This window comes from Lithobates pipiens, unplaced genomic scaffold, assembly GCF_037356315.1.
Source record: "Lithobates pipiens isolate NorthernLeopardFrog02 unplaced genomic scaffold, aLitPip1_a1.2 Scaffold_28, whole genome shotgun sequence".
Taxonomy (NCBI): Eukaryota; Metazoa; Chordata; class Amphibia; order Anura; family Ranidae; genus Lithobates; species Lithobates pipiens.
This window is the reverse complement of record NW_027507789.1, coordinates 1,323,443-1,337,195: the sequence shown is the minus strand read 5'-3', so window position 1 is coordinate 1,337,195 and position 13,753 is coordinate 1,323,443. Positions and strand designations below refer to the sequence as shown.

Sequence of the window (13,753 nt, the reverse complement as noted above, 5' to 3'; positions counted from 1 at the left end):
GTTGCTGCCCCTCAGTTCCTCCCCTGGGTTGCTGCCCCTCAGTTCCTCCCCTGGGTTGCTGCCCCTCAGTTCCTTCCCTGGGTTGCTGCCCCTCAGTTCCTCCCCTGGGTTGCTGCCCCTTCGTTCCTCCCCTGGGTTGCTGCCCCTCAGTTCCTTCCCTGGGTTGCTGCCCCTCAGTTCCTTCCCTGGGTTGCTGCCCCTCAGTTCCTTCCCTGGGTTGCTGCCCCTCAGTTCCTCCCCTGGGTTGCTGCCCCTCAGTTCCTCCCCTGGGTTGCTGCCCCTCAGTTCCTTCCCTGGGTTGCTGCCCCTCAGTTCCTTCCCTGGGTTGCTGCCCCTGGGTTCCTTCCCTGGGTTGCTGCCCCTGGGTTCCTTCCCTGGGTTGCTGCCCCTCAGTTCCTCCCCTGGGTTGCTGCCCCTCAGTTCCTCCCCTGGGTTGCTGCCCCTCAGTTCCTTCCCTGGGTTGCTGCCCCTCAGTTCCTTCCCTGGGTTGCTGCCCCTGGGTTCCTTCCCTGGGTTGCTGCCCCTGGGTTCCTTCCCTGGGTTGCTGCCCCTCAGTTCCTCCCCTGGGTTGCTGCCCCTCAGTTCCTCCCCTGGGTTGCTGCCCCTCAGTTCCTTCCCTGGGTTGCTGCCCCTGGGTTCCTTCCCTGGGTTGCTGGAAGGCTCCACTAGAACCTCACACAGCAGCGGCACATGCGCAGACACGTAGCTGTTCTCTGTCGGGTGTTTGTGGACTGGCAGAAGCTCGCAGGATTTCCGCACACGTCACGGGACTCATGTGTGAGCGCGCACAGGCATGATAGGCGCATGCGCAGAACATGCTGCGGCTCCCTGTTAGGTATAGGGGAACGCGCAGAAAGCTGGGAGACTTCTGTACATGCGCGCATGCGCTGCAGGGCTCTACAAGATCAACACGGCTCCCCCATAAATACAGTACAGGGAGTGATAGGACTACAGAACACCTTCCCCATCTCAATAACATGGGGAGGGGGGTGTCTGGTCACTCACTATACTGTATTTATTGGGGAGCAGTGTTGTCACCAGAGAACAGGACTACAGAACACCTCCCCCACTCCAACCCCATAACGTGGAGGAAGAGCCGAGGACAAGCTGACACTCATTATACGGTATCTATGGGGGAGCAGTGTTGTTACCCTAGGACTACAGAGCACCTTCCCCTTTCCTCATCCCCACAACATGGAGAATGTCACCTTGTCCCCAGCTCTTTCTCCATGTTGGGGGATGAGGGGAGGGGGAGGTGTTCTGTAGTCCTAGGGTGACAACACTACTCCTCTATAGATACAGTATAGGGAGTGACAGGACTTCAGGACACCCTCCCCCCATATTATTGAGAGAGGATGAGGGGGAGGGTGTTCTGTAGTCCTATCACTCCCTATACTGTATTTATGGGGGAGCAGTGTTGTCACCCAGGGACTACATAACACCTCCCCCTCTCCTCATCCTAGGAATTGCTGGGAGCAATGAGGGGGATCAGAATGTGGCGCATGCTGAGAGCGCAGGAAGCGATCAGATTTCTGGCAGGATTAACCAGTGAATAAAAAAATCTGAATATCCTGAGCAGAGGGGGAGGTGTTCTGCAGTCCTCTCCCAGGGTGACAACACTGCAGCTCTGTAAATACAGTATAGTGAGTGTGTGTGTCACCCTGGGACCGGACTTCAGTACACCCTCCCTCTATCCTCCACAACATTGGGGGAGGTGTTCTGTAGTCCATATATATAGCTGGGAAGAATGTAACTGATAACCTGCCATAGAGGGCATTTCCCTCCCTGGATTCAGATCTACAAAGCGGGGGCCGGGACTCCGGCGGTTGCCATGGAGATGAAGCGCGGTGCCGTCTGTGCATCCCTTCATAAATATGCGATGGCGCTGACATTGATAAATTCTGCTGTTCCCGAACGCCGCGCTCCGCAGAAGGGGGCGTGTCCCAGTAAAATCAGGAATTCCGCATTAAAAAAATTCACCGTGATGGCGGCGCAATTCATCTCTCAAAAACGCAGAATCTATTTATTCCTCCCGCCCCCCCGCCCCCGGCATCAACCAATTTCATTCCACACCTTATTATAGATCCAGTGATCTCATCACCAGGTCTCTGTGCTTCTCTATGAAATGCAGGCAGATCATGGCTGGTGGGAGGGGCCAGCTGGGGGCAGATCATGGCTGGTGGGAGGGGCCAGCTGGGGGAAGATCATGGTTGGTGGGAGGGGCCAGCTGGGGGCAGATCATGGCTGGTGGGAGGGGCCAGCTGGGGGCAGATCATGGCTGGTGGGAGGGGCCAGCTGGGGGCAGATCATGGCTGGTGGGAGGGGCCAGCTGGGGGAAGATCATGGCTGGTGGGAGGGGCCAGCTGGGGGCAGATCATGGCTGGTGGGAGGGGCCAGCTGGGGGCAGATCATGGCTGGTGGGAGGGGCCAGCTGGGGGCAGATCATGGCTGGTGGGAGGGGCCAGCTGGGGGAAGATCATGGCTGGTGGGAGGGGCCAGCTGGGGGCAGATCATGGCTGGTGGGAGGGGCCAGCTGGGGGCAGATCATGGCTGGTGGGAGGGGCCAGCTGGGGGCAGATCATGGCTGGTGGGAGGGGCCAGCAGGGGGCAGATCATGGCTGGTGGGAGGGGCCAGATCATGGCTTTGTGGGAGGGGCCAGCAGGGGGCTGTACATATCTTCGATAACATCCCAGCCCCCGGCCTCAGTACTCTTCTCCAGAACCCGCACTCCTGATGCAAGAAGTGGGAGGGGTTAGGCAAATTACAGTGTGAGGTGGAATCAGAATAATCCATTTTAGTAGAAGAGGAGCCGGTACAAATGTGCAAGACAACCCTACGTTGCTAGGAAACACTCCGCTATTGCCCCCTAGCTAGCCCAGTTGCCCGGACACAGGTTGCTAATGCCCCCTAGATACCTCTATGGGCCCTTACCTTCAGAGGTCACCAAATACCATTGCTGTTCCATCACCTGCCTATCTGTGATAGCAACAGCAATGGCATCTAGGTGACCTCTGAAGGTAAGGGCCCATAGAGGTATATAGGGGACATTAGCAGCCTGCGTCCTAGCAACAGAGGTAGCTAATGCTGCCTAGCTATCTCCGTTGCTAGGACACAGGCCACTTGACACCTAGGTATCTCCATTGCTGGAACTTAGGTCACCTATGCTGCCTATAGCTATATCCATTGCAAAAACTCAGGTCACTAGCTGCCAAGCTACCTCTGTTTCTAGGACACAGGCTGCCGTTGCCACCTAGCTACCTCCGTTGACACCTAGCTACCTACGTTGCTAGGACACAGGCTGCTATTCTCACCTAGTGACCTACATTGCTAGGACACACTTTGCTATTGCCCCCTAGCCACCTCGGTTGCTAGGATTCAGGTCACCAACACTGCCTATCCACCACCATTGCTAGGACGCAGGCTGCTAATGCCCCCTAGATCCCTGTATGTATCCTAAGAGAGAAATAAGGACAGAAGGTAAAGAACTGCCCCAAGGAAGTGTACACCGGATCAGTCAATGAGGGCGAGGCCATAGGTGAAGTGTACACCAGATCAGTCAATGAGGGCGTGGCCATAGGTGAAGTGTACACAAGATCGGTCAATGAGGGCGTGGTCATGGGTGAGGCACGCACCGGATCGGTCAATGAGGGCGTGGTCATGGGTGAGGCCCGCACCGGATCAGTCAATGAGGGAGTGGTCATAGGTGAGGCACGCACCGGATCGGTCAACAAGGGCGTGGTCATGGGTAAGGCACACACCAGATCGACCAATGAGGGCGTGGTCATGGGAGAGGCCTGCGCCAGATCGGTCAATGAGGGCGTGGCCATGGGTGAGGCACACACCAGATTGGTCAACGAGGGCGTGGTCATGGGTGAGGCACACACCGGATCAGTCAATGAGGGTGTGGCCATGGGTGAGGCACACACCGTATCGGTCAATGAGGGTGTGGCACACAACGGATCGGTCAATGAGGGCGTGGTCATGGGTGAGGCACACACCGGATCAGTCAATGAGGGTGTGGCCATGGGTGAGGCACACACCGTATCAGTCAATGAGGGTGTGGCACACAACGGATCGGTCAATGAGGGCGTGGTCATGGGTGAGGCAGGCACCGGATCGGTCAATGAGGGCATGGCCATGGGTGAGGCACACACCGGATCAGTCAATGAGGGTGTGGCCATGGGTGAGGCACACACCGGATCGGTCAATGAGGGCGTGGTCATGGGTGAAATGAGATGGGCGGACAGACTAGCACAACACGGAGCCATGAGGGTGGAATGAACGGCACCTACTTAATTTCTTGAGAGAAGAATATTTACTTGGATTGGTCTTCATGGCGGACTCGTAGGACGGCGGTAGGTGGGAGAGGTTCTGGAAGGAGCGGGAGAAGGAAAGGTCGTACGGCTCGGTGGCGGAGGTGAGGATGTTGTTAATGCGAGGCTTTTCTGTAAGAGTAAAGAAGAAGACATCAATGTCAGGATCCACAACCCAACATTCACCCCAGTGCAATACACGGGACTCCTCCCCCTTGTCGTCTTCCTCAGGATCCACAACCCAACATTCACCCCAGTGCAATACACGGGACTCCTCCCCCTTGTCGTCTTCCTCAGGATCCATAACCCAACATTCACCCCCAGTGCAATACACAGGACTCCTCCCCCTTCTCGTCTTCCTCAGGATCCACAACCCAACATTCACCCCCAGTGCAATACACAGGACTCCTCCCCCTTCTTGTCTTCCTCAGGATCCACAACCCAACATTCACCCCCCAGTGTAATACACAGGACTCCTCCCCCTTCTCGTCTTCCTCAGGATCCACAACCCAACATTCACCCCCCAGTGCAATACACAGGGCTCCTCCCCCTTCTCATCTTCCTCAGGATCCACAACCCAACATTCACCCCCCAGTGCAATACACAGGACTCCTCCCCGTTCTCGTCTTCCTCAGGATCCACAACCCAACATTCACCCTTAGTGCAATACATGGGACTCCTCCCCCTTCTCATCTTCCTCTGGATACACACGCTATAGAGTGACATCTGAGAGGACTGGTCGTCATGTGTAACCCCTCTAGTCATTTACTACCTCTCACAGAGATCAGCACTGCCTCTGCCAATCAAAAATAAGATACAATGTTGCATTTGTTTTCTTTTCTTTTGAGCAAAGCTTTTCTCAAGGTGGTTTTAATGAAATGATTGGCTGAATTCCCTGAAATATCAAATGGCTGATTTAATAAAATTCTTTGGAAATGTATTTTCTCAAAAGAAAAGGAAAAAGCTGCAACATTGTATCCCATGTGTGGAAGCAGTGGTGTCTCTGCAGAGGTCAGCACCACCTATTGGTGCACAGAGGAGATAATTTTTTTATTTTTTATTTTTTAACTGCAAGCCTGATTTTATCTTTCACTATGTGGCATTTCTTTACAAAAGAAGGAATGAATCAAATCCATTTCGGAATAAGGCTGTCAAATAACAAAATGTGGAAAAAGTGAAGCGCTGTGAATACTTTCCAGATGCTCTGTACAGTTTCCTGGGGGATCTACTGGATGGAAGGCGAAGTGTCCAGGTTGTCCCTTCCAGTGACATTCCACCCGATTTGTCTACTGAAGGTTGGAGAATGGAAGCCATAAACTGATTGGTTCCCGGGGACAAAGCCGACGTTTCTAGACGCAGTCCCTGAAGACTGACCTGTCATCAGGCGGGGTTCAAAGATGCTCCGCCCCCCTCTCACCTTGTGATTGGCTACATTGTTACAATCTGATCCCTGGGGGAGGGGAGACTGAGGAAATGCTTCCTCCTGCCTGCAGCAGACTGATGACATCATTTCAGCCTAGGCGGGGTCACTGGGTGGAGCCTAAGGATGGCTTTTTAATGATAAAAGTTGCGACTGTCCACCTTTTATTATTGAAAAGGATTCCATTATAAATTCTGAATTGTTCCAAAGAAGAATAATAAATGAGGCTCTGGGGGCTTCCCAGAATGCAGCTCACCGTTTGTCGGGGTCTGGGACGTGTTGTTGAGGACGAGCGGGTTGTAATTTTGTTGATGATCTCCTGGAAGAAAACAGACAGGGCACTCCGATTACTAACAACGTCTGACAATCATTGAGGTTCATAGAACGGCGGAATATTCTGACCGCAATCACAGGAAGCCCCCCATCCCCCAACTTCAGACCCCCCATAAAGTGGGTGTAAACCTCAGACACGAAATCTGAACAAAGCACATCCCTCTATAGTGTGTACTTGTCTCAGACCAGAGCACTGAGTGCCATTTCTGTCTGCTGCTCCATTTACTCTGCTATCCACCTGAGTCACTTCTGACAAGTTGCCCTGACACCAAGAGAAAAAACGTGACAGAGGAGGGGGGGAGGGAGCTCCAGCACACAGCCTGTGATTAAAAGCCTCAGCTCTGTTCCTATGTGCTGTGTGGGAAAGGGGGAGGGGGACACTTTCCTCCAATCAGCTGTCAGAGCTGTCCTCACTGAGCTCTGCAGAGTGTAATTTCTGCTCCCCCCCCCCCCGTTTTCTGAAAACTCAGACAGGCTTTATAAATTCTGCTCTTTAAACAGATTAAGAGAAGAGAAGACTGCAGATAAACAGGTACAACTTATGTAAGAGGATTTGTTACATCTCTGTGTATCATCGTCAGACACAGCTGATGACGGAGCGCGGTAAAGGGCCAATCACAGCTGATCACATGTAAAACAAACTTGGTGATTATCGGCACAGGGTGAGGAAAGGAGAACTGGTAACCAGCAAGTGTGGCAGGGGACATCTATACTGATAATCAGTGCCCATCAGTGCCACCTATCACTGCCCATCAGTGCCACCTATCACTGCCCATCAGTGCCGCCTATCACTGCCCATCAGTGCACATCAATACAACCTATCACTGCACATCAGTGCCACCAATCAGTGCCCATTAGTACTACCAGTGCCCATCAGTACCATTTATCAGTGCTGCCCATCAGTGCCCATCAGTACCCATCAGTGCAGACTATTAGTGCCCATCAGTGCAGACTATTAGTGCCCATCAGTACTACCAGTGCCCATCAGTGCTGCCTATCAGTGCCCCTCAGTACCATCTATCAGTGCCACCAATCAGTGCCCATTAGGGCTGCCTACCAGTGCCACCTATCAGTGCTGCCCATTAGTGCCACCTATCAGTGCCACCTCTGTGCCCATCAGTGCCACCTCTGTGCCCATCAGTGCCACCTCTCAGTGCTGCATATTAGTGCCTATCAGTACCACCAATCAGTGCAGCCCATCAGTGCCTCCTGATCTGCGCACATCAGTGTAGAGGAAAGCATGGCTCTCTCGCCCAGAGATGATGCTGTGTGAACGGGAACACAACCTTCCTGCGCTTCTCTCAAATTGGACATCAAAGATAGAAATGCCCTTTAAGCCTCCTTCCTATTTGCAGCCACTGCAGCCTCTTGTTACATGACTCCCCATCTCCACCTGAGAGACAGCGGGTGAGCCGAGAACCCCTGACCTGCACCCTGGGCAAATATTTCCCAAGCTGAATGGCCTCCAGGGAATCCCCTGCACTGTTTTTACCCCGATCAGTGGACTGCAGAGGTGGGGCACATGTTAAAGCTCGCCCTTCATAAATCTCTGAAGTGGTTCTTTTTGGCTGCATTCGCACTTTAGTGCTATGTGAACGCGCGTTTGTGAATTGCGGGAAAACTGCCCATCATGTGAGCATCGCCATTCATTGGCACCAACAAATGCAGCACCAAGCCAAAAAAAAAATGGTGACAGGGGAGGGAGCTCCAGCACACAGCCTGTGAGTGAGAGCCTCAGCTCTAATCCTTTGTGTTCGTTCCCTCCAATAAGCTCTCAGATCTTTCCTCACTGAGCTCTGCAGTGTGTAATTTCAACTCTCTGCCCCCTGTTTGCTAAAAACTCTGAAAAGCTGTATAAATTCTGCACTTTGAAAGGATGAAGAGAAGACTGCAGATAAACAGGTACAACAAAATGTGGCAAAGCAAGCAGTTAGAAAATGCACAAATCTTAACGCTCAGGAAGCCTCCACAGCTGAGCGTGCGGTAAACGTGCGCAAAATCCAAAGTTTTTACGCATATTTATGAGATATGTGGAAAACACGCGTTGTGACTGCGGTGCCATTTATTGCTAATGGCGCCCTAAACGTGGCAAGCAAAATGCTAATTATTTCTTTGCAACCAAACGCGTGAAGCTGAACGGGCATAAAGGTTATATGGGCTACTTTTGTCACATGTAGGACAACCCACTGGGCTGCCTTATGCACGTGGCATGAAAATGCGCACAGGCGCGGTGAGACATCGCGCACATTTTCAAAAACCGCACACAAAGCGCGGCGCACTTCTGCGCACATTCCAAAAACGCCAGATGTGAGTGCAGCCTTGGAGAGACGCACATGGCGTCCTACGGTTTCTAATTGATAACCAAGTCTTCATCCAGTATTTTACCTCCTGTAGCCCTGCGAGGCGCCGGCGTTCGCAACAACCTGACGTGTCCCCGACCACGATTGTACGGAACCGCCAATAAACGGCGAATGTTGATTCAGCGGTACAGAAAGGACTAATTGCCTTTGTTTGACGGAATTACAGCCTTCAGGTCTATAATTTCACCAGCGAATTAGCCGCCGGCGAAGGATCTCGCAGGGAAAAGTCAAGAAAGGGGGAGTTTTATTGGAGGCTTAAAAGAACAGATAATCAAATTAGCGCAGACAAGACTCCGCTCACCTCACCTGTCGTGCCAAATGAGAAAAGATTATTTGAGTTTTATGGCGCACGGTAATGAATCATGATGTGTGTACAGAACCGGCTCCAGACTGAGCTCTCCGAATGCAAATATGACCTTTTCCTGCCGAGTAAGGTAAAGTACGGAATACGATTTGTGGCCCATTAGCCTCCGCCGCGCGCGGGAACTCCGACAAGGACGGCAAAATAGCTGTGACCTTTTTGGCTTACATAGTTCCATGAAGTGAGAGAGACGGGCACAGCCACCGATCGGACCACCCAGGAATAAAGCCCCTCCTCCCCAGGTGATTGTTGTCATGTGCCGAGATAAAGGAGTCTTTCATAGCGCAGAATACAAATGTGGTTATGAGAGTAACAAGAGGAACATTGAAAGGGGGTTCCATGTGACATCACCGAGACCCTTCATATTCATGAGAATACAGCCTATCCCATCACTAGAGACCAGTGACATCACCGAGACCCTTCATATTCATGAGAACACAGCCTATCCATCACTAGAGACCAGTGACATCACTGAGACCCTTCATATTCATGAGAACACAGCCTATCCAATCACTAGAGACCAGTGACATCACGAGACCCTTCATATTCATGAGAATACAGCCTATCCCATCACTAGAGACCAGTGACATCACCGAGACCCTTCATATTCATGAGAACACAGCCTATCCATCACTAGAGACCAGTGACATCACCGAGACCCTTCATATTCATGAGAACACAGCCTATCCAATCACTAGAGACCAGTGACATCACCGAGACCCTTCATATTCATGAGAACACAGCCTATCCAATCACTAGAGACCAGTGACATCACCGAGACCCTTCATATTCATGAGAACACAGCCTATCCAATCACTAGAGACCAGTGACATCACCGAGACCCTTCATATTCATGAGAACACAGCCTATCCAATCACTAGAGACCAGTGACATCACCGAGACCCTTCATATTCATGAGAACACAGCCTATCCATCACTAGAGACCAGTGACATCACCGAGACCCTTCATATTCATGAGAACACAGCCTATCCAATCACTAGAGACCAGTGACATCACCGAGACCCTTCATATTCATGAGAACACAGCCTATCCAATCACTAGAGACCAGTGACATCACCGAGACCCTTCATATTCATGAGAACACAGCCTATCCAATCACTAGAGACCAGTGACATCACCGAGACCCTTCATATTCATGAGAACACAGCCTATCCAATCACTAGAGACCAGTGACATCACCGAGACCCTTCATATTCATGAGAACACAGCCTATCCAATCACTAGAGACCAGTGACATCACCGAAACCCTTCATATTCATGAGAACACAGCCTATCCAATCACTAGAGACCAGTGACATCACCGAGACCCTTCATATTCATGAGAACACAGCCTATCCAATCACTAGAGACCAGTGACATCACAAGACCCTTCATATTCATGAGATCACAGCCTATCCAATCACTAGAGACCAGTGACATCACCGAGACCCTTCATATTCATGAGAACACAGCCTATCCAATCACTAGAGACCAGTGACATCACAAGACCCTTCATATTCAAGAGAACACAGCCTATCCAATCACTAGAGACCAGTGACATCACCGAGACCCTTCATATTCATGAGAACACAGCCTATCCAATCACTAGAGACCAGTGACATCACCGAGACCCCTCATATTCATGAGAACACAGCCTATCCAATCACTAGAGACCAGTGACATCACCGAGACCCTTCATATTCATGAGAACACAGCCTATCCAATCACTAGAGACCAGTGACATCACCGAGACCCTTCATATTCATGAGAACACAGCCTATCCAATCACTAGAGACCAGTGACATCACCGAGACCCTTCATATTCATGAGAACATAGCCTATCCATCACTAGAGACCAGTGACATCACCAAGACCCTTCATATTCATGAGAACACAGCCTATCCAATCACTAGAGACCAGTGACATCACCGAGACCCTTCATATTCATGAGAACACAGCCTATCCAATCACTAGAGACCAGTGACATCACCGAGACCCTTCATATTCATGAGAACACAGCCTATCCAATCACTAGAGACCAGTGACATCACAGAGACCCTTCATATTCATGAGAACACAGCCTATCCAATCACTAGAGACCAGTGACATCACCGAGACCCTTCATATTCATGAGAACACAGCCTATCCAATCACTAGAGACCAGTGACATCACCGAGACCCTTCATATTCATGAGAACACAGCCTATCCAATCACTAGAGACCAGTGACATCACCGAGACCCTTCATATTCATGAGAACACAGCCTATCCAATCACTAGAGACCAGTGACATCACCGAGACCCTTCATATTCAGCCTATCCCATCACTTTCCTTAATTTGCCTGGCCTAGTATGCTCTAAAAAAATACTTCTCTTCAGAGCAGTTTAGATCTGTCACATATAGCCAAAATAATTATTTGGTCATTGGTAGTTGGAAAGGCCCATGTATATATTAGATGAAAGGAAGAGGTGCTGCGTCTGCACCCATCCCCTCCATTGTGTCATCATGGCCGACATAAATTATCAAGAAGCTGGACGCAGACCTGCTGAGCCCGGACATTGTTGGGTTTCTGTTGTGACCACTTTGGATGTCCAGGGCGTCAGTCTGAATGGTGACAAATCTCTCTGTATTCTACGGGGATCTGGAAATTTGGCACCGATTCTACGATTTAATAAACCTTCCTTCCTGTGACATCCCAGATGTTCCACAAAGCCGATTCCCTCTCAAAGCGAGATAGAAATCATTTGACATTTTGCGGTGACATCACAAAAGGACACCTGTTTCCCGCAGGAACGGAGGATCGCGGGTGCCACACAGGCAGTCAGTGCTGCATCAGTGCACACTGCTAGAACACTTGACTCACAGTGACATAAAAAGAAACAGATGATAATTAAATCCTCCCACTGCTGTTCTCATTGCACTTCTTCAACTCTTCTTGTGGCTCTCGGCCATCTAAATTGTATCAGTCGGGTATTTGGAAAGAAATCCGCCTGTTGAATTATTCTGTGTTGGGTGACTCAAAACTTGAGGCAGACGAGTTCTACACTATTGTAGATTTACATCAAAATTTACACATTAAATAAAAACCGTGGAAGTGGAATATCTGCTCTATGGGGGGAGCTGCTTCCAGCTCCTAAGAACTGCCGACATTGTTTTTAATTGGCTCCAGAATATTCCACAAGTGATTTTTTCTTTTCATGTATAGATTTGGCACTGACATGGCAAATCTCCAGGGATAGGGTCCACATTTCATAACTGAAGAACCAATTGTATCATCCTAAAATCACCCATTCTAAAAATATAGTTCTACTCCTCAGCTTAACACCAAACCTTTCACCCCAGAGTGCAAACTAATACCACATCGGAGGGGAGTGAGAAGAATGTTCCTTACATTGGTGATCAGTGGGAAGAATGTTCCTTACATTGGTGGTCAGTGGGAAGAATGTTCCTTACATTGGTGGTCAGTGGGAAGAATGTTCCTTACATTGGTGATCAGTGAGAAGAATGTTCCTTACATTGGTGATCAGTGGGAAGAATGTTCCTTACATTGGTGGTCAGTGGGAAGAATGTTCCTTACATTGGTAATCAGTGAGAAGAATGTTCCTTACATTGGTGATCAGTGGGAAGAATGTTCCTTACATTGGTGATCAGTGGGAAGAATGTTCCTTACATTGGTGATCAGTGAGAAGAATGTTCCTTACATTGGTGATCAGTGAGAAGAATGTTCCTTACATTGGTGATCAGTGAGAAGAATGTTCCTTACATTGATGATCAGTGGGAAGAATGTTCCTTACATTGGTGATCAGTGAGAAGAATGTTCCTTACATTGGTGATCAGTGAGAAGAATGTCCCTTACATTGGTGATCAGTGAGAAGAATGTTCCTTACATTGGTGATCAGTGGGAAGAATGTTCCTTACATTGGTGATCAGTGAGAAGAATGTTCCTTACATTGGTGATCAGTGGGAAGAATGTTCCTTACATTGGTGATCAGTGAGAAGAATGTTCCTTACATTGGTGATCAGTGGGAAGAATGTTCCTTACATTGGTGGTCAGTGGGAAGAATGTTCCTTACATTGGTGATCAGTGGGAAGAATGTTCCTTACATTGGTGATCAGTGAGAAGAATGTTCCTTACATTGGTGATCAGTGAGAAGAATGTTCCTTACATTGGTGATCAGTGGGAAGAATGTTCCTTACATTGGTGATCAGTGAGAAGAATGTTCCTTACATTGGTGATCAGTGGGAAGAATGTTCCTTACATTGGTGATCAGTGAGAAGGAGGAGGAGGACACACCCAAAGAGCTCTCTGTGAGAACCACCCATTTTTCAAGCCTGGGCCTTGCCTGCTAGCTCGGCCCAGGAATAATGCCTGATCCTGGGGGAGGCCCTGAGATGGATCCCCCTGATGACACGGGGCCCAGTGAGGAGGAGGTGGAGGATCTGTCTGTGGGTCCGGGCCCTGGTATGGATGCCAGTGTCTTCAGCCTTAAGGTTGTTAATCGCTTTAGGGCGATTGGGAGAGCGGAGGAGAAGCTGAAGGTTTTGAGAGCGGAGCTTAAGAACTTCAAAGCCAAATACTTCCAGGCCTGGAGTAAGAATCGCACCGCCATGAAGCCTGAGCTACAGGAATTAGAGGAAAAAGTAAAGCAGCAAACTTTATTGTTGGGAAAACTAAAAGAAAAAAGTGGAGCATTTAAAGAAAAGTTTGAAAACGAGAGAAGGTTTGTCAGCCAGTCCTCAGCATGTTCAGTGGATCAGCCTCAGCATATGGATGACCCGGGTCCATCTGCCTCTGCTCCTCTCCCCCCATGTAAGGCCTTGGAGTCGCCAGCGGCAACCAGCCAGGGGGTTGAGAGTGAGAATGGCACCCTGACCTTTATCCAGCGGATGGAATCCCCCCTGAGAGGAGACAAGCTTGTAATGTCTGATAATCCATCAGAGGTCCCGGAGGATGTTCAGAAAAA

At 50.1% G+C, this 13,753-nt stretch overlaps 1 protein-coding gene across 1 annotated transcript in view; it reads right to left on the bottom strand.

Annotated features, from left to right (window-relative positions):
• SHISA6 (shisa family member 6) overlaps positions 1-13,753 on the bottom strand; it is a 266,401-nt gene that overhangs the window by 11,905 nt on the left and 240,743 nt on the right. The window contains 2 exon segments of the mRNA XM_077458537.1: positions 4,321-4,446; positions 5,991-6,053. Coding sequence (XP_077314663.1) covers positions 4,321-4,446; positions 5,991-6,053 — 189 coding nt within the window.